At 42.5% G+C, this 20,021-nt stretch overlaps 1 protein-coding gene across 11 annotated transcripts in view; it reads right to left on the bottom strand.

The window, feature by feature from the left end:
- Positions 1–20,021, bottom strand: part of TRPM3 (transient receptor potential cation channel subfamily M member 3) — a gene marked incomplete at its 5' end in the record, with an annotated part of 445,271 nt that overhangs the window by 29,599 nt on the left and 395,651 nt on the right. For 4 of the 11 annotated variants that reach the window (XM_082241479.1, XM_082241475.1, XM_082241477.1 and 1 more), the window contains 5 exons: positions 468–678; positions 7,773–8,024; positions 10,141–10,269; positions 11,495–11,635; positions 19,614–19,739. In XM_082241479.1, the coding sequence (XP_082097605.1) occupies positions 468–678; positions 7,773–8,024; positions 10,141–10,269; positions 11,495–11,635; positions 19,614–19,739 (859 nt within the window). The remainder of the gene's footprint in view (positions 1–467; positions 679–7,772; positions 8,025–10,140; positions 10,270–11,494; positions 11,636–19,613; positions 19,740–20,021) is intronic. The other 7 variants (XM_082241480.1, XM_082241473.1, XM_082241481.1 and 4 more) reach the window with 3 other exon arrangements.

The following is a 20,021-nucleotide window of genomic DNA, read 5'->3' as shown; positions in this document are numbered from 1 at the left end:
ACAGCCTTAAATTGGCTTAAGAGTCACCCCCTCTTCCCAGGAAACTTGGATCTAAAAGAATTTGCAGCATTTTCACACAAACTACAATTCCCAGGATTCTTTTGGGAGATGCCATGACTATTAAACTGGTAGAAAACCATTGCACGGTCATCATGTAGATATACATGATGTCTTAGATCAATAAACATTATGTTTTAGATGTACCATTCAATGTATCATGAATAATAAAATTTGTTAGTTTTAATGTGAATTACATGTGTTGAAAAGGAAATGCATAGCTTAGCAAAGTTATGGTTATTAGGAAATGTTGTTAATATGACCTTGTGAAATTAACAATTTAAGTGGCAGGCATGAACATAATTTTTTCATTATACTTTCTTGTATTGCTTTGAGTCCTCTATCTTGAGCCATTTATTGAGAGTGTTAAAAATGATCTGGTAAGATATCACCTGATTGGAGTTTGATACCTGACTTTGGAGTATGAGAATCATAAACGTGCTTACGGTCTATCTGGTCTGCAAACACTTCCCCATAGATCATCCAATACGGCATGTAAAAAATATTCTTTGCCAGTTTCCAGGAAGGCTCCTCATTGGGAAAAAGTATCGCCTGTCTTGCAACACCAAAGCTCATCAGAACCACCAACATAATAATGACAAAATACATCATGTCTATCATCTGAAAAAAAAAGAAAAAAGAGAGAGACAGAGAGAGAGAAATATATCTGGTTTGACATGCTGTAAGGTGAGTGAAAATGTTTATAAAGCACAAAGATCAAATTGGTGTTACAGATTTGGGAGGGGGAGCCCCCCAAACTCTAGAAATTAATGAATGGTAGGATTTCGAATATTTGGGACATGTAGGGAAGAACACACGCTCCAGAGGGATTCCTGGGCGAGCCTATGCAAAATGACCTGGCCAAGGTAGGGCCATTAAGAAACAATATGGGGCCATTGAGAGCCATTGGCAAGGCAAGAAAATTCCTTTCCCCCTGCCCTGAGGTGTGAACAGAGACAGGTGTTTGTTTGTTTTTAAAAATAATTTTTATTAAGTTTCATATTACCAAATTAAACACATCAAACCAATTAATCCAAATTATAACAATACATATCATGTAATCCAATTGTTTTCCAAATTATAAATTTTTGTGGGGGGTACCCATGCTTCTTGATCGGCAGGAGTCCAATGCTCGAATATTTGTGCTGCTTTCATCTTAAGAATGATATTTCCAGTCCCCTCTTCTTAATCCTTGTCGTTACTCATTTTCCTTTTCATTCACCTCCGTGTTGCTCCGCAAATGGGTTGAAAAAAACAGTCTTATTTGTGTTTCTGTGTGGGCTTTGTACTGCTCTCTCGTAAATCACTCTCATCCAATAGTCCAGGCATTTCCGCTTGAGCAAGCAATCGCCATCTTGTCTTCCGATGAAATACAGTCTAAAAGCTCGCTCTTTAACTTTCCTGACCTGTTGCATCGTAAATTAGTCTTTTTCCAGGAGGGCTGCCCCTTCCAGATCGCAAACTCCTCGAAAATAATAAATCTTCGGCTCGCCCTCCCCAAGACCAAACCTCCTGCAACACAGGTCTCGTATCACATCTCCATTCTAACTGCGTCACAAAGAGAGCCCTTCTTCTTTCCAAATCCTTCACAGAGTAAAACCTTTAAGTTCATATTATTCCCACACAATTCATTTTTAGTCCCATTTGCAATTAGTTGCTGTGACGGATCTTCTAAGAGGGAGGGTTATTAGTTAATCACATAGAGCAAAAAAACAAAAAGTCGTTTCCCCCCCCCCCTTTCAGTTCCGTTGCATTCCATTCCACATACCATGTCTGTAGTACTTTGATGTAATCTTCCGTCTCAGTCTTCTTCATTTCGGTGGTAAAATTGTTAGCAGATAAAAACCTCCTGCCTCTCTTGAAGCATGTGCGTTATCTTTCACCAATTTTTTTCTTTTAAGTAACGCAACTAGTTTCGCTCCTGGAAGCAGCTTCGGAGGAGTTCTGAGACCCGCCGAGGGTTATGCACCCAGTGCCTCACCCCCTCCTTCTTCCAAACTCGGGGGTGATTTATGGCAACAGCGGGTGAAAACTGCATCTCTCCCCCCTGGAGAGATGAAGGGAGACTGATTTACTCCCCATAATTTACCTTGTGCGGGCTGGATAGATGTTAATATCCGCCATCTTCCAAGGCGCTCCTAGCGGCCCCCCGAACAGAGACAGGTGTTTGGAAGGTTGCCAGGGTAACTGGAAAAGTGACAGGGTGACAGGAAAAGTGAGTCATGAGCAAGGGTTGCTGGGAAGAAGAAGCAGGAAGCAGGAAGACTGGGATCCATCTTGGGCAGGCTGACTGGGAGAGATGTCTTGAACTCCAGGGCTGCACTGTTGAATTACAAGCCCCTCTTGAGATGACCATGCTGTAATATTTGGACTCCTTGCATGCAGAGGGAAGGTGTAAATTGGTGAATAAACTATATTTCTTAAAGCTACGTCAGTCTCCAACATATCTCAATTCTCCAAAGGACCCCAGACCCTGAGTGAGTGCCATGGGCTCCTGCCACCGCTTGGCAGAGGGGGAGGCACCTGACTTTTGTAACATTATTCAAACACCCGAATTCTAACAAGCTGCACTTGGATACAACCTAATATAAGATGCCACAGAAAATGAAATGTTTCCACAGAAAACCAAAAGGCTGTAAGAAAAGTGAGAAACCGCATATAATGCACATTTCAGAGATACTTGATGGGGCTCAACTATTATAAAACGAGTTGTCTGGATCTCTCCCTCATTTCACTACTCCTTTGAGCAAAAGGTGGTGACAGTCGTTGCCATTTTTTCTCCCTTGACAAGGACATAATGCTGGAAGACTTGACCTTCTTCCCCACTTCTTTCAGCTCTAGGTGTCTTTCAAGATTCAGATGAATGCTACTGTGGGTTTTTCTCTCTTTCTGCCTTGTGTGTGTGTTTGTGTGTGATCCGGGGGCAGAAGGGAGAGAAATGAGCAAATAGAAGGGTCCACGGCATGTGATCAAAAATGTAAATGTGCCCTTGGGTTTAAAAAGGTTGCTGGGAATGGCAGAGGGGACTGCAGAGAGGAGAGGGAATCAGCAAACATCATTTTCTCCTTCTTCCACTTATGGAAGCTTCTTCTGGATCAAAAAACCTCCTAGCAGTGGAAAGACACAAACTGGACTTTTCAAGAATCTACAGAAGTTCAAATGCTTCAATGTCAAGCTTAAAGGCTGTAACAAAGGTTTTTCTTAAGGATACTTGATGTCTGTACTCATGTTTACCTCTTTTTGCCGATGTTGTATATGGGAATATATATATATATATATATATATATATATATATATATATATATGCTTTCGTAGATTTTCACGGGTACAGGAATGCAGGTTTTGGTGTCTTCGGGTGTCTTCCCGTGTAAGAGTCGGGGTGTCTGTGCAGACACCCCGACTCTTACACGGGAAGACACCCGAAGACACCAAAACCTGCATATATATATATATATATATATATATATATATATATATATATAATATAATTGTTGTTGTTTAGTCGTTTAGTCGTGTCCGACTCTTCGTGACCCCATGGACCAGAGCACGCCAGGCACTTCTGTCCTCCACTGCCTCCCGCAGTTTGATCAAACTCATGCTAGTAGCTTCAAGAACACCATCCAACCATCTCATTCTCTGTCGTCCCCTTCTCCTTGTGCCCTCCATCTTTCCCAACATCAGGGTCTTTTCCAGGGAGTCCTCTCTTCTCATGAGGTGGCCAAAGTATTGGAGCCTCAGCTTCACGATCTGTCCTTCCAGTGAGCACTCAGGGCTGATTTCCTTCAGAATGGAGAGGTTTGATCTTCTTGCAGTCCATGGGACTCTCAAGAGTCTCCTCCAGCACCATAATTCAAAAGCATCAATTCTTCGGCGATCAGCCTTCTTTATGGTCCAGCTCTCACTTCCATACATCACTACTGGGAAAACCATGGCTTTTACTATACGGACCTTTGTTGGCAAGGTGATGTCTCTGCTTTTTAAGATGTTGTCTAGGTTTGCCATCGCCTTTCTCCCAAGGAGCAGGCGTCTTTTAATTTCGTGACTGCTGTCACCATCTGCAGTGATCATGGAGCCCAAGAAAGTAAAATCTCTCACTGCCTCCATTTCTTCCCCATCTATTTGCCAGGAGGTGATGGGCCCAGTGGCCATGATCTTCGTTTTTTTGATGTTGAGCTTCAGACCATATTTTGCGCTCTCCTCTTTCACCCTCATTAAAAGGTTCTTTAATTCCTCTTCACTTTCTGCCATCAAGGTTGTGTCATCTGCATATCTGAGGTTGTTGATATTTCTTCCGGCAATCTTAATTCCGGCTTGGGATTCATCCAGCCCAGCCTTTCGCATGATGAATTCTGCATATAAGTTAAATAAGCAGGGAGACAATATACAGCCTTGCCGTACTCCTTTCCCAATTTGGAACCAATCAGTTGTTCCATATCCAGTTCTAACTGTAGCTTCTTGTCCCACATAGAGATTTCGCAGGAGACAGATGAGGTGATCAGGCACTCCCATTTCTTTAAGAACTTGCCATAGTTTGCTGTGGTCAACACAGTCAAAGGCTTTTGCATAGTCAATGAAGCAGAAGTAGATGTCTTTCTGGAACTCTCTGGCTTTCTCCATAATCCAGCGCATGTTTGCAATTTGGTCTCTGGTTCCTCTGCCTCTTCTAAATCCAGCTTGCACTTCTGGGAGTTCTCGGTCCACATACTGCTTGAGCCTTCCTTGTAGAATTTTAAGCATAACCTTGCTAGCATGTGAAATGAGTGAAATTGTGCGGTAGTTGGAGCATTCTTTGGCACTGCCCTTCTTTGGGATTGGGATGTAGACTGATCTTCTCCAATCCTCTGGCCACTGCTGAGTTTTCCAAACTTGCTGGCATATTGAGTGTAGCACCTTAACAGCATCATCTTTTAAAATTTTAAACAGTTCAGCTGGAATACCATCACTTCCACTGGCCTTGTTATTTGCAGTGCTTTCTAAGGCCCATTTGACTTCACTCTCCAGGATGTCTGGCTCAAGGTCAGCAACCACACTACCTGGGGTGTACGAGACATCCATATCTTTCTGGTATAATTCCTCTGTGTATTCTTGCCACCTCTTCTTGATGTCTTCTGCTTCTGTTAGGTCCTTACCACTTTTGTCCTTTATTATGGTAATCTTTGCACGAAGTGTTCCTTTCATATCTCCAATTTTCTTGAACAGATCTCTGGTTCTTCCCATTCTGTTGTTTTCCTCTATTTCTTTGCATTGCTTGTTTAAGGAGGCCTTCTTGTCTCTCCTTGCTATTCTTTGGAAATCTGCATTCAGTTTCCTGTATCTTTCACTATCTCCCTTGCATTTTGCTTGCCTTCTCTCCTCCGCTATTTGTAAGGCCTCGTTGGACAGCAACTTTGCTTTCTTGCATTTCTTTTTCATTGGGATGGTTTTAGTTGCTGCCTCCTGTATAATGTTGCGAGCCTCCATCCATAGTTCTTCAGGCACTCTGTCCAGCAAATCTAAATCCTTAAACCTGTTCCTCACTTCCACTGTGTATTCATAAGGGATTTGGTTTAGATTGTATCTTACCTGTCCAGTGGTTTTTCCTACTTTCTTCAGTTTAAGCTTGAATTTTGCTATAAGGAGCTGATGATCTGAGCCACAGTCAGCTCCAGGTCTTGTTTTTGCTGACTGTATAGAGCTTCTCCATCTTTGGCTGCAGAGAATATAATCAATCTGATTTCGATGTTGCCCATCTGGGGATGTCCATGTGTAGAGTCGTCTCTTGTGTTGTTGGAAAAGCGTGTTTGTGATGACCAGCTTGTTCTCTTGACAGAACTCTATTAGCCTTTGCCCTGCTTCGTTTTGATCTCCAAGGCCAAACTTGCCAGTTGTTCCTTTTATCTCTTGATTCCCTACTTTAGCATTCCAATCCCCTATAATGAGCAGAACATCCTTCTTTGGTGTCACTTCGATAAGGTTTTGTAAGTCTTCATAGAACTGGTCAATTTCAGTTTCTTCAGCACCAGTAGTTGGTGCATAAACTTGGATTACTGTGATGTTAAAAGGTCTGCCTTGGATTCGTATCGAGATCATTCTATCATTTTTGAGACTGCATCCCAGTACAGCTTTCGCCACTCTTTTGTTGACTATGAGGGCCACTCCATTTCTCTTACGGGTTTCTTGCCCACAGTAGTAGATATGGTAGTCATCCGAACTGAATTCGCCCATTCCCGTCCATTTTAGCTCACTGATGCCCAGGATGTCAATATTTATTCTTGCCATCTCATTTTTGACCACATCCAACTTACCCAGGTTCATGGTTCTTACATTCCAGGTTCCTATGCAATATTTTTCTTTACAGCATTGGACTTTCCTTTCGCTTCCATGCATATCCACAACTGAGCGTCCTTTCGGCTTTGGCCCAGCCGCTTCATCAGCTCTGGATCTACTTGTACTTGTCCTCCGCTCTTCCCCAGTAGCATGTTGGACACCTTCCGACCTGAGGGGCTCATCTTCCAGTGTCATAACTTTTATATGCCTGTTGTCTTTGTCCATGGAGTTTTCTTGGCAGGGATACTGGAGTGGCTTGCCGATTCCTACTCCAGGTGGATCACGTTTGGTCAAAACTCTCCACTATGACCTGTTCATCTTGTGTGCCCTGCTCGGCGTAGTTCATAGCTTCTTTGAGTTCTTCAAGCCCCTTCGCCACGGCAAGGCAGTGATCCATGAAGGGGATATAATATAATAGCTTGGCATATTTCAGGTTTAAGAAAAAAAAGAGAGGCAGCTATTTTTTATTTCTGTGTTTCTATCAAGAGCAGTGCCATACCACCTCACTCACAAAGGTTTTCAGTGGAGTTTGATCACCAATTCATGTGAGTCATCACTTCTTGGGTATTCAAAGGGGTGGACTTAAGTGATGGGCATGCAGGTGTGGACCAACCCTCAGTCTGGCAGGTCATTAGGCCTGCTTGGCCTCCCCATTTGTCTACCAGACCATTTTAGCCAAGCCACTCCTACCTCTGCCACACCTGACACCGTATATGGTGTAGGTCACATAAATTCACGTCTGGGTCAAAAGAGGGGTTCACAGGAAATGTTGATCAGTGACACCTTCAAAACCTTTTCCAAGGTGCTTTGAAGGTCTAACTGTCAGCTGGGGCTGACAGAGAGCCCTGCAGAGACAAAGCTCTGACAGTCAGCCAGCTGCCATTGCCCTGGCTAGTTCAACTCAAGGAATTCCTTAATTCAGCTGTTGGGGCTGGGAGAAGTAGGCTGGATTCACATGTGATGAAGGGCAACATATAAATCTTTAAACAAACAAATAGTAGACAGTGGAAGTCCAAATCCCATTAAAAAAAAGAGAGTTTTGAATGTAATTCAAACATACATATACAGAAATCTGGATTTTTTCCCTCTAAGGAAAGGTGAGACACAATATAGAAAACAATAATTTTAGCCTATAGGTTTTTTTATAGACCAATAAAAATGCCTTGCCTTTGACTTGGAGTATCTATGCTGGAAGCCCAGCCTCCAACCCTCCTACACTGAACGGAAGAGACATGGCCCCAGGTACAATGCACCTGGAGGATAATGGCAAGGGTTTTGAATTGTCTGGAGGCAGACTGAGTGTTAAACCTGGAGGTTGCCTAAAAGTAGCATCATCTTCTCTTATTTTCAGTTAATCCTTAATTCAGTTAATTCATTACAAAAAGAAAGAAGGGGAAAGACTTTCTTACCATTTTCCCAATCATCATTACATATGGCCCCAAATACTTGTTCACCCCGAAGATGTCCAGCAGTCGGATATACCAGTAAATGATGTTGACACAGTATATGACACGGCCATCGCTCCTAAACGGCTGATCTTGGAGGCGAAGCACCATTCCCACAGAAAATAGGAGAATAGCAATGAGGTCGGTAACGTTCCAGTACTCTTGGAGCCACACTTTCACTTTTTGCAGCAGCTTCCCAGGTTCTGACATTAATATCTAGAGAAAGAGGGATGGAAATGTTAGACATGTTACTTCATGTTGAGCCCTAGACATGGAACAAGGATTCACATCTCTTAAAGAACCCAAACAATAATTGCATGATTCAGCAACAAGGGCCGGGAAACACAAGTGAGCAGCTGTGCTCTGGACTCTGTGATGCTAACCCAAGAGGGAGTTGCATTACCTGGGATCATAGACTTACAGACTATGTTATTATTATTATTATTATTATTATTATTATTATTATTATTATTATTATTATTATTATTATTAGCAGCAGCAGCAGCAGTAGTAGTAGCAGCAGCAGCAGTAGTCCTATTTCTCTAGAGTTAGATGTGTCGGAGCTCACGCCACAAACAACAATTGTACCCTGCCCATTTGGCTGGGTTTCTCCAGCCACTCTGTATGGCTTCCAACATTAGAGGATGGATGACGGCTAATGGATTGAGGTTCAATCCTGACAAGACAGAAGTACTGTTTTTGGGGGACAGGGGGCAGGCGGGTGTGGAAGACTCCCTGGTCTTGAATGGGGCAACTGTGCCCCTGAAGGACCAGGTGCGCAGCCTGGGAGTCACTTTGGACTCACAGCTGTCCATGGAGGTGCAGGTCAGTTCTGTGTCCAGTATTACCACCTGACCCCACCCCACTCACCATTCCCCTCCCCCTCTTCCTCGTCCCTTTTCTTCCTAACCTAATACTGCATGCAACACTAATGTCTCACAAGAAATGAAACTGATCTGTAGAAAACGCAACTTGATAAAAGAGACATTGGAAGACACAAGATCTACCCACTCTGGAAGAATGGCAGATGAAGGTGATTGACTATATGGAACTGGCGGAAATGACTGGCAGAATCCGAGACCAGGGAAAAGAGTTGGTGGAAGAAGATTGGAAGAAATTTAAAGACTATTTACAGAAATATTGTAAAATTAATGAATGTTAGAATGATGTTGGATAGAAACTAAGCGGTTTTTTGCTGCAATACTATAAGGGAATATGAAAAATGGATTACTAATGGGTAAAGATTTAATGTTACAATATTTTAAGATTAAAGATTAGGATAAACAAAGAGGGGAAGGATTTGCTGAACCAACAAACTGAATTGGAATACAAAAAAGGGAGGCGTGAGGAGGTCCGGGAAACAAGCTAATGAAAAATAAATACCGGTAATGGAAAGATTGAGTTGTTTTTAATTACTTTTATTTTGTATTTTTCTTTTTTATTTTGTAATATTTTGAAAATCTTAATAAATATCTTATAAAAAAGGCAATGCATGTCTTTTTGTAAACTAATAAATCTTTAATAAAATATATTTTTTAAAAATTAGTACAAATATCTTTACTGTATATTTTAAAGAGCATGTTCTGAGTATTCATCCATGGAACCACTAACATCTATTTATTATGTATATTATTGCCTTCTTTATTAGTTTTATATATATTATTCTATTCCTTTTTATTTAATTTTATTCCATTTGTAAATAATTTTTGAAAAAAACGCTTGTTGAAATATAAATATCAGTGACTTGAGAACATTCACAGAGAATGACTCATATTTCACACCCTTCCCTAGACAGTCATATTTATATATCAACAAGCTCCCCCCCCCCCGAAATATTTACAGTTGGAATAAAATTAAATAAGAAATACTCAAAAATCCAATGGATTATTTGAAAATTGAACATCAGTATCACAAGTCAACTCTCTTGAAGTTTTGGAGGCCTTATTCAGTGCTGAAGAGCCCTCTTGTGGGTGTGATGAATATTATTTTCTGCACTGTTACTATACAACAAACAATTTAAGGGTGATCATTGTACATTCTGAGCATCATATTTCAAGCTGAAGAGCTCAAGTGTGGATTAGGAATCATGTGTCTGAGTGTGCGGATGTTACTCTATAAATCATCGTGTACAATATAAAGCATTAAGTCAGTATTAATTGTACTAGTCAGAACAATATAGTTTGTGATCTTACAGTGCAACTAGACATACAATGCAGGAGATCTCAAAAGGTGTTTTTTTGTTTTAGAAAACAGCCATGGGAGATGAGATGAGATGAGATGAGATTGGGAGCACAGTGCCCCCCCATGCCAATTCCCCAATTAAATATATTACCTCTCTCATCTTCTCTATTCCCATTGTGAAAATATATGAGATAACAATCCACTCCTGTGTGGAAGGCCAACGATCCATCTTCACCAACACAATATAATTGAACAGCATCAGGTACCCAACGTATGCCATCTGCAAAGAAATAAACTCAGTTTTCCTGGTTACTGTATAAATGTTCAGCTTACCTAGGTTACTTAATTCAACCATATTAGTTTTCTATTCCTAGACAAAAGAGCCATGTGCAATTTCCAGCTAGAAGGCCAATGCTCTGGTTCAGCCTTTCTTTGTGGACGCAGGAGTGCCAAAGCATGCCACAAAATGCCTCCTCATTCATGCCAGGGCTTCCACATCTCCTTCAGTTCCTTGTCTGCAGGGAGATGCATGTTCACAGCTGCCCAGCTGAATGGCTAAATCAGCGCATGGCATAGCAGTGCTCCCTCAGAGTGTATCTACTGTAGACTTCAAATATTGGAAGTAGTCTATATAGATCAATAGCAATCTCAGTTATCTGGCTGCTGGTCCTTTTTCAGCCTCAACAAGTACCAAGCACGCACAAGAAGGAGGTACCAGCTGGTTTCAGAAGTGGCAAAATTTTCAGAAGAATACTTTTTTTTAAAAAAGGAAAAAGCCCTCAGAGGGGACCCCCCCCCCAACAGCCGAATGAGGATGAGGACTGACTTAGACGGCTGACTGGGGAGGCTGGAGAACCAGACAAATGTGTTGGGATGGGAATGTGGCGCTTGGAATTGTGAATAGAAACACCCCGCACAGCCATGTTTTGTTGCAGGCCCCCCCTTTTCATACCAACAGGAACTAATCTCCAAACCAATGAATGTATCTATATGGGCCATAATTATATATAATTAATTTTTTCCTCTGACATTATTTACAGCCATTTTTCAATTAATCACAAATAAGAAAAAAGGGGAGGGGAGGAAACCCCATGCCAATAGGACAACATTTACAAAATAGGGTAAACGAAATAAGGAGATGAGGATAAGGAAAGTGCTGTAATGTTTCAGGCACATGAAACAGAAGAAGCATTGCACATTAAACTGTTGACTATTGACCACAAGTCTCAAGAAATGTTTTCACATTAGTCCTCCAGATCTTCATGTTGATACATAGCTTCTTTTAAATATCCCATTAATTTCTCTTAATTATCAAGTGACACACAGAGGGGCTAAAGTTTGTGTCTTCCTGCAAACGCTCTACAATATTTATAAGCATTATCTACTTGCACATAATTAGATATTACAATAATGCTTCACTTAGACAATGTAGACATACTGATGAGGGGGGCCTTTACAAATTTGTGTCATTAGGGACAGATGACAAAATGATAGTCGCTCCTTACAGTGTAGAACCAAAATTTAACAATTGGTGCATTGTAGAACTCATAGATCTTGCGGCCAAAGGGGATCAATCTGTGTCTGCTCTGAACTTCCTCTTCCTCCTTCTTTCTTGAAGATTCCCCATTGCCACGTCCCAACATTGCCTACAGTTAAAAAGAACAAAAATGACTATAATAGATGATTCGCCAGCTGCCCAATCCAGTTTCACTGGATCAACTGATGGGACAGTATCTAACAAATGTAAAGCACACACAGACATTTCAAACTTACAATAAGAATCAGGTAATTAAGCAACATGAAAATTCATTCTTTAACTTTTGTATATTTGAAGCTGCCATTCATAACGTTGATTGAATCTTCAAATGCTGTAGCAACACCACTTCAACAGAAACTACAGACATAAATGCAACTCACGAATCCCTTCCACTTCTCAGTTCTTTAAAAGCAACTATACAAACAAAAAGCTTATCTTTTTTCCTTGTTGATATGGTTTTCTCCTGTTGCTTTATAATAGGTAATTTTTAAAAAGAAAAAATGGTTAGCATAAAGAACTTAAGAATCACAAAACTGACAATTATGATGCTGGGATCGGAACAAACATGAGGGACAGCAGACTGAAGAGAGTGGGAAAGTTAGATAGTAAAACAGCATTTCCTACTTCAGTATTTTATTACTGAAGTAATAAGGGGAGTATGTAGGGTAGGGTTAGTACCTCTGTTGGGGGACACGTTGTGCTCCTTCTGGGGTACTTTCCCCCCTTTGGCTTCCACCCTGCACTCAGCTCCCATCTGTGGCTCCTAGAAGCTGTTAGCCTGCAACAACTGCCACACAGAAAGCAAGAGCTTTGACTGGCTGGCTCAGCCAGGTGAGGGGAACCAATGGGTCTCCAACCCTCGATGAGAGGCTCTGGCAGATGGAGCACACGAGATCAAGAGTGGGTCCAATGGTCAAGTTTCTGCACGTGCCGTGGAGGGAAGTAAGGGGCAGGTGGGGCTCATCAACCTGGGAAGGTAGTCCATCTAGGCAAAGGAAAACTCTGACCCTAAACCTCTGCTGCCTTGCAGGAAAAAGGCTAAGAAGTAAACCCGACACAAATCTCGAGCGCAGTCCCTAAGACGGTTGATTAGCGCCTTGCAAGCCTCCATCTGGCAACTCCTGCAGCCAAGCTCGTGCCAATGTATTGCTCTGCTTTCCTTTGGATCAGGGGTCTGCAACCCGTGGCTCCGGAGCCGCATGTGGCTCTTTTACACCTTTGCCGCGGCTCCGGGACGGATACTAGCGAGGGGAGGAGGCGCATTGTGCGCCCCGACACTCCCCACTGTGACGGGCGCTGTACTGGCTGTGACGTCGCATGGGGGCGGTGCGTGCGTTAGTCACGCACTGTCCCGACGTCACCTTCCCGCCCGCTGTCAGATCGCGGCTCCGGAGATATATTTGTTTTAAATGTCGCAATGGTTTTGCGGCTCACAGGTTTTTCTTTTCTTCGAAAACGGGTCCAAGTGGCTCTTTTTGTCTTAAAGGTTGCAGACCCCTGCTTTGGATCATATCAAGGAGGCCGAGAGAGAGGTCTTGTCATCTGGGCAACCCGGGACCTCCGGACACGCTGCCCAAGTCTTGAGTCCTGGGATGCTGCTAACGCAATGGTTTGACTTCACCCCCTAATACTTTTCAGAGCCTACATGAGAGTTGTTTTTAAATGCAGAATTAAAACAAAAAATGGTGGGAGAACTTAAAATGTCAACAAGCAAGTCAATACAGTTCTAACAAGCCTTTCTATGGCAAACAAGCTTAGTAGCTGTAAATGTGTGCTAGTGTGCTAGTAAATGAGCAAGTAAAAGGACCCAGGACTTCTAGAAAACTAAAGGCGCTTCTGTGCATTTTAGCACTTCATATTTCAGCAGAGCATTCACATCATCAGAGGCAGGAATTGCTCCATTTCAGAGCTGGCTGCTTTGCTGTTAGGCACATTAACCTTTAATGATTAATTTAATTGAACTTATTTTGTCCACGGGTCTTTTAAAGCTTCTTTTCAGCTGACTCTAATCCATATAAATATGTAAGTGAATTAGAAAACAGACCATAGAATTGTAGACTTGGAAGGGACCCCAAGAGTCACCTAGTTCAACCTCGCAGTGCAAGAATCTCAGGTAAAGAATCCATGACAGATGATCATCCAATTTCTGCTTTAAAATCTCCAAGGAAGAAGAGACCACAACTTCTCAAGTGAGACCATATCTCTGTCAAACAGCTCTTGCTGTCAGAAACATTCTTCCTGATGTTTAGTCAGAATCTTATTTCTTGTAGGTTCGACTCCTACCCTCCAGAGCAGGAGAAAACAAGCCATCTTCCATGTGACAGCCCTTGAGATATTTAAAGATGGCTATCATATTGTTTCTCGCTCTCCTCTTTTCCAAGCTAAGCATACCCATCTCCTTCAAGCACTCCTCATCAGGCTTAGTTTCCAGACCCTTGATCATCCAGTTGCCCTCCTCTGCACACATTCCAGCTTGTCAATATCCTTCTTAAATTGTAGCGCCCAGAATTCTGACCGAGGAAGAATAGCATGGTAGTATTATTTCCCTTAATCTGGACACTAGACTTCTGTTGATGCAACCTAGAATAACATTTGCTCTTTTTTTGCTGCTGCATCACACTGCTGACTCATGTTAACCTTGTGGCCTAGAACCCCTAGATCCTTTTCACATGTAGGGCTAGTAAGCCAGGTGTCCCTTACCTTATATTGGTTCATTCTAAGTCCAGAACCTTACATTTGTCCTTACTGAAATTCATTTTGTTAGTTTGGGCCCAGTTCTGCCACCTGTTGAGGTCATTTTGAATCCCAATTCTGTCTTCTGTGCCTTAGCTACCCCTCCCAGTTTGGTGTAATCTGCAGATTTGATGAGCATCCCCTCAGTTCCTTCATCCTCAATTAATATTTTAGAATGCCTGAATATTTGAAAACAGTAACAATGATCATTCTCTTGCTCATTTACATCTAAAGTGGCCCCCTATGCACACTTACCTGGGAGTAAGTGCCAGTAAACACAGGGGGAATTTCTTCTCAATAAGTAAAGAGGCATTGGATTGCTGTTCAAGGGGAAGGGCACATGGCCTCTTGTCATTCACCTTAGGACCTGTTTCCAGTTCTTTACTGGCACCAAATATGAAGGAAATTGTGCAAACAAACAAAAGGTTTGATGTTATGCTTTTCTGTAGTAAACATAACAAAATTCAGATTCACCAGGCGGAAGAGGGAAAAATTGCCCAATTACCTTCAGGGAAGTGCATCATCTTTTGGTAAGAAATGAAAGATAAAAATATGCAACCAAATGTATTGCATTTAGAGAGCCAAAATCAAGATCAGTATAAAATTTTAAAAGATTCTGGAAGCCAAAGGGACAGTTGTAGTGGCAAATCCTTTTCAACAAGGGGAGTTTTTGTAGCCCTTGCACCCTGTTCCTCTTTGACAAAGTTTTTGGCCTATTGTCACTTACAAATATGTTAGTGGCCTTGTGTTAGCTTTGAAACAAGGGAAACCCAAATCCAGTTTGCAGGGGAAGAGATAAGAAAGTTGCTGTGCCTCATGATTAAATCAGTATAATCTAGTAGAAGGAAGTATTGCCATAGGTGGACAAAACTACCCTTTGCTTGTAAGTGTACAAATGCTTCTGCTGTTTTTATACTTGGTGTGCCACCTCTCAACTACTTGCTGGTTGAGGTTGTGTTGCACCAGCCTTTCACTGCCTAAATAAATGTCCTGTTTTACTGGCAATTGGTTTCTGAATTCTATTTACCATTCCAGGCAGCCCAGGGGATTGGGCTTGAGCCCTGATGGTTTCCTGGTGCACATGTGCACCCAATAGGACTCAGCTAAATAAAAGTGTTGAAAGAGAACTGTTTCCACATTGTGGTGAGGCACACTCAGCACAGCTAAGCAAAGCCAATTTTCTAAATGGGATGCCAACAGTAGAGATGGGCAGATTCAACTGGCAGAAAGCAGCACAAAACTGACAATATTTGTTACTCACTTTGAGTACTACTGTTTCAAAAGACTACCCTTTGGCATCAGCTCAGCTTCTGTGCACTTCCAGAAGAGTTTGAATCACAAAAAAGAAAGAAAGAAAGAAAGAAAGAAAGAAAGAAAGAAAGAAAGGGAGAATCCTTTTATTATCTAGGTATCTGTATGTTTGATTGTTGTTTGTTTATTTAACAAAAAATACATACTGCTTGATTGTAGTAAAACCTCTAAGCAGTTTACAAGAAATATTGAAATTATTTAAAAAACCTAAAAACAATTTAAACATAATTAAAATGGGCAGGTTTTTGCATTCAAAGTTGGCAGTGGCGGGGAGAAGTAAATGAGCTTTCCTTCTTGTAGTTTTTGGGCAACAATGTCGGCATGAAAATGCAGAGGTGGCCCCCAGGAAAGCAAGCTTTGTCACTTCCGAAGGATAATGCAGTGGGCAGGGAGTGAAGATGAATGAAACGAAGAGCTTCACACTTGTGGTTCCAAGTCACAGAAAATGCCCATAAAGCTGATTTGGCAGAAGTGGGTGAGTGGGCATGTGGCAGAGCAGAAGGACTTCAGCACCCAGCCTTTCCCAAGAAACCACCATGAGCAGAACTATTAAAAAGCACAGAACTGAAAAGAACAAGGGGATGCATTACTCCAACACAAATCGTTTCAGGGGTTTTTGCTTTGGTGTGCTTCAGAAAAAGTGCTGGAAAGCGGAAGAGAAGCCTGCCTCTTTAGCCAGGGCATTCCAAACCAGGCTGCTTCCATGGAGGAAGTCCATTCCTTTGTGACTACAGAGAGGGTGGCAGAGACGGAATCTGAAGCCCAGGGCAAAAGATAGTTTGGGGTTCCTTCTCCCACACCCCAACAAATGCCGTCAGTAACATATACCTGGAATATCAACCTAGTAAATGTATTACTGTCAAGCTTGAAGGATTCTATCCTCTGCCGGCAACATCAAGAAAGTTCGCATTAATGGTTTTATTCAGTTCTTGTGGTGCAAGACAAAGAATCCAGTCCTAAACTCCATAGTGATGCTGCTCACTCTAAGCTTCTCCCCTTCTTTCCCCAGCATCCGCCTGTGGCCCCACGGATGGCCTCAGGAGTCAAACGTCTTTGAGGACGCTGGCTTTCCAAGGACATCTCTGCTGGCAATTCTCCCCCTCCCCCTCCTTATCCTAACACCTCCTAACTTGGCAGCTCTGAGTTCTGCGGCAGTTCAATCCTTTCTCCCTCTTCTCTTGAAACCACTGGAGAAGAGGACCTGATTCCCCCTCCCCCTCCTCTGAGGGAAACAAAGGAGGAGGAGGGGGTGATTCCCAGCCTTCCCCTTCAGACCCTGACAATGACACAGTCAATCATGAACATTGCTTGGAAAGGCTGGGAACTTGTGACACAAAATATGGAAACCCAGAAACCCAGAAAGCCGACTTCTATGGAGTCACTAGGCTGTCCAGCTCAGTTTTCTCCACCCTGACCGGCAACGTTCCTCCAGTATTTCAGGCATCTGGAAATGTCAGGGATTGAACCAGGGATCATCTGAACACAAAGCAGATACTGAGCCCTTCCACTAACAGTGGCGGATCTTGGGATCTCACATTTCAGCAGCACCCTGTGCAACGCCAAAATTTGGCACCTGTCGCACTCCATTTTAAATAATAGTTGTGCTGTCTCCCGCAAGCCCCTGAGGCTCCGTGCCCAGTGCAACCAAACTGTCAGGGGCTGGTCTGGATCGGAAGAGTGGGAGATGCAGATCCTAGGATCATATCCTAAGAGAAGAGGAGGGGGAATACTTGCTCCCCTTCCTTCCAGAGTCCCCAGAAGCAGGCAGACAGGCAAACAAACACAAAGCCTGCACAACTGAGAGAGGAGCTCCCCAGCTTTGAGATAGTAACTAAGCAACCAGAAGGGAGGGAGCAGCTGGGTGATACATCAGTCGAGAGTGCCCTCCCCCCCAAACTTGGAGGTATGATCATGTCGGAGAACAAAGGAAATGCGGGGAGGGGGGGACGGGACATCCCACTGGCATGCTTCTTGCTGCAGAAGTTGAGGGGAGGAGTCAGAGTGAGCAACTGCTATGCTTGCAGAGAGTTGTGTGTCTGTGCTTGCAACATGATACTGTAATAAAAAGACTATAAATCTACTGAATGCTTGTTAATTCTTATCTGAGAGCAACCAGAAGGGAGAAGGGAACTCCTGTACTTGACACAAACTGATCGCACTCCCCTAAATCCTCCATCTCCCCTTCAACTCCTGGCTTTTGCAATCTTGCACAAACTGTACAACTTAGCAATCGTGCAAAACTGTCTGGGTGGTGGGTGCTGGTGGTGCTCTTTGCCCTTGGTGGTATTCCTTCTCTGTGATAGAAACAGAGTTGAACATAATGTTTGAAGTGCTATAATTGCTGGAACTTTTGTTTATTATAGGAAATTAATGGAATCTGTTAACTAAGAAACAAACCAAGCTCAGATTGAAATGTCTGTCTGTTCCATTGGCCCTTTGCTAGGCTCCCGCTTTATTTCTGAAGTCACCTTCTTTATCAGAGTATTTCATGCTATAATGGCTCTGAAGTAACTGTAGGCCACTGAGCACAAATGTCTACCCACACTCACAAATGACAAATATTTGCGAAACTACCAGGGTTTGGACTAGGAGTTCAACCTAAGAACCATGAATGTTCTTTTCATGGTTGTTAGTTCATAATATTCTTACTATTCACAAACACTGTAGGTAGAAGCGAAAACAGCAAATGGTTTGCAACGTGCAGAAAAATACTTCTCTCTGTGAGAGGATGGAAGGGATGGAAAGGGGTGATAATTTGCTAGGAGGCTGCTATACGTAGGTGGCTTCTGTTTTTTCTGTTTTTTGAACGTAACTGATTTATCACGAGTCAGGCTGAGTCATGCAATAATGCACCAGGCACCGATCGGTAACATATTTGGGGGGAAATGAACTTGTGCTATATATATAGGGACTTGTCTGTCACTGTGGCAGGTATAATGATCCCATCCCTGGGCGTGAGCAGTTGCGTGCAGTGTGGCAAGGGGTCTGCTTGCGCTGAAAAATTCCCTGCGGCGCCCACCTCCTGCCTTTTAGTTTATTATCTCCTGCTTCCTTTGCAGCCAGTCTGATTTTCAGGCTAATTGCCCAGCACCCATTTCTTCCTCCACTCTTTTCCTGCTAACAATATATGGTGTCTGGTGTACCTTTTGTTCATTTTAGCACATGAACAATGAAATTCACAACATCAGAGAAAACCAATATTATGCATTCTGGAACTGAAGGCTCCTGGAGGTCACTTGAGCCCTCTGCTGTTTACTGCAAAGAATTTGAGTGCCCACAGAATCCTTAGAGATATAAGTACTGGGTGTGCCATGCTGTTTTATTGTAATAATCAGTGTGTGTGTGTGCACGCGTACGTGCGCGTGTGTGTGTGTCTGTTATTTGTTAAATTTCTGTATCACCCTGCATCTGAGGATCTCAGGGCAGCTTACAATAATAAAAACACAAAAGTGCATAACATATTAACAAACAAAAACAAATTGTTGTTTAATTGTTTGAATGATTGTTTTCCCTTCCCCCACCTATGTTTTTAGATGTTCTTATTTTATCTGTAAGCTGCCTTGAGTTCCTGCCAGGTAAAAATGCAGGGTACACACACACACACACACACACACACACACACACACACACACTACTACTACTACTACTACTAATAATAATAATGTTAGAAGGTAGAGGGAAAAGAACCCAGGCTGAAGGCAAAGACCAAGGTCAGATGGTGGAGAGGAGGGAACATGGAAAACCATGCTATTTCTCTAAAGAAACACACAGAGACAAGACAAGACATTACAGCGCCCTGTGCTGCTACTAGAGGAAAATATAGTGTTGGAAAAAAGGAATGGGAACAGGGCATCAAAAGAGGGGGTAATTGTAATTCACTACATTGTAGCTCTGCTTATTGGATTTGAATAAGCACTTCACTCATTGATCAGAAGCCAGCAGTAATTAACTACAATTAAAGCAGAACAAGTTCATTTTGGAGGAAAACAACCTGTCAATCTTAAACTGGCTTCTGATCTTCCCCTCTTTTTCCAGGATCTTGCCTGCATAGGGGTCCTGTAGGCTGATCTTGTGCCTAGCGTCTTCTGCTTCCCTGAATTTTGGGTCTTGTAGGCAGAGCCTTCTGCTTCCCCGCAGATAAGATCTTGGGGGCAGCTCTTGCTGGTGGCCTGTAGGAAACAGCCTAATTTTTAACAAAATTTAATGAAGTAAACCTTAAAAAAATGAATATGGGCACCGAGAGACCAGTAAGTAGCTATGATAAAATAAAAAATGCTTGTGATGTCTTATGCCAGCAGAAGCCCAGGAGGCTTTTTAGTGGTTTAACTGGTTTGATTCTTTCTTGTACATACAATAAATTCATTTAAAATTAGCATGACAAAGTCACACATGAATATTTAGTCAGTGTTGACTTCAAAGGGACTTCTCACTAAATGTTTGCCATCATAGGC

Source organism: Podarcis vaucheri (assembly GCF_965113315.1).
Source record: "Podarcis vaucheri genome assembly, chromosome: 11".
NCBI lineage: Eukaryota > Metazoa > Chordata > Lepidosauria > Squamata > Lacertidae > Podarcis > Podarcis vaucheri.
Note: the sequence above shows the minus strand (reverse complement) of the source record. Positions and strands in the feature narration are given on the sequence as shown.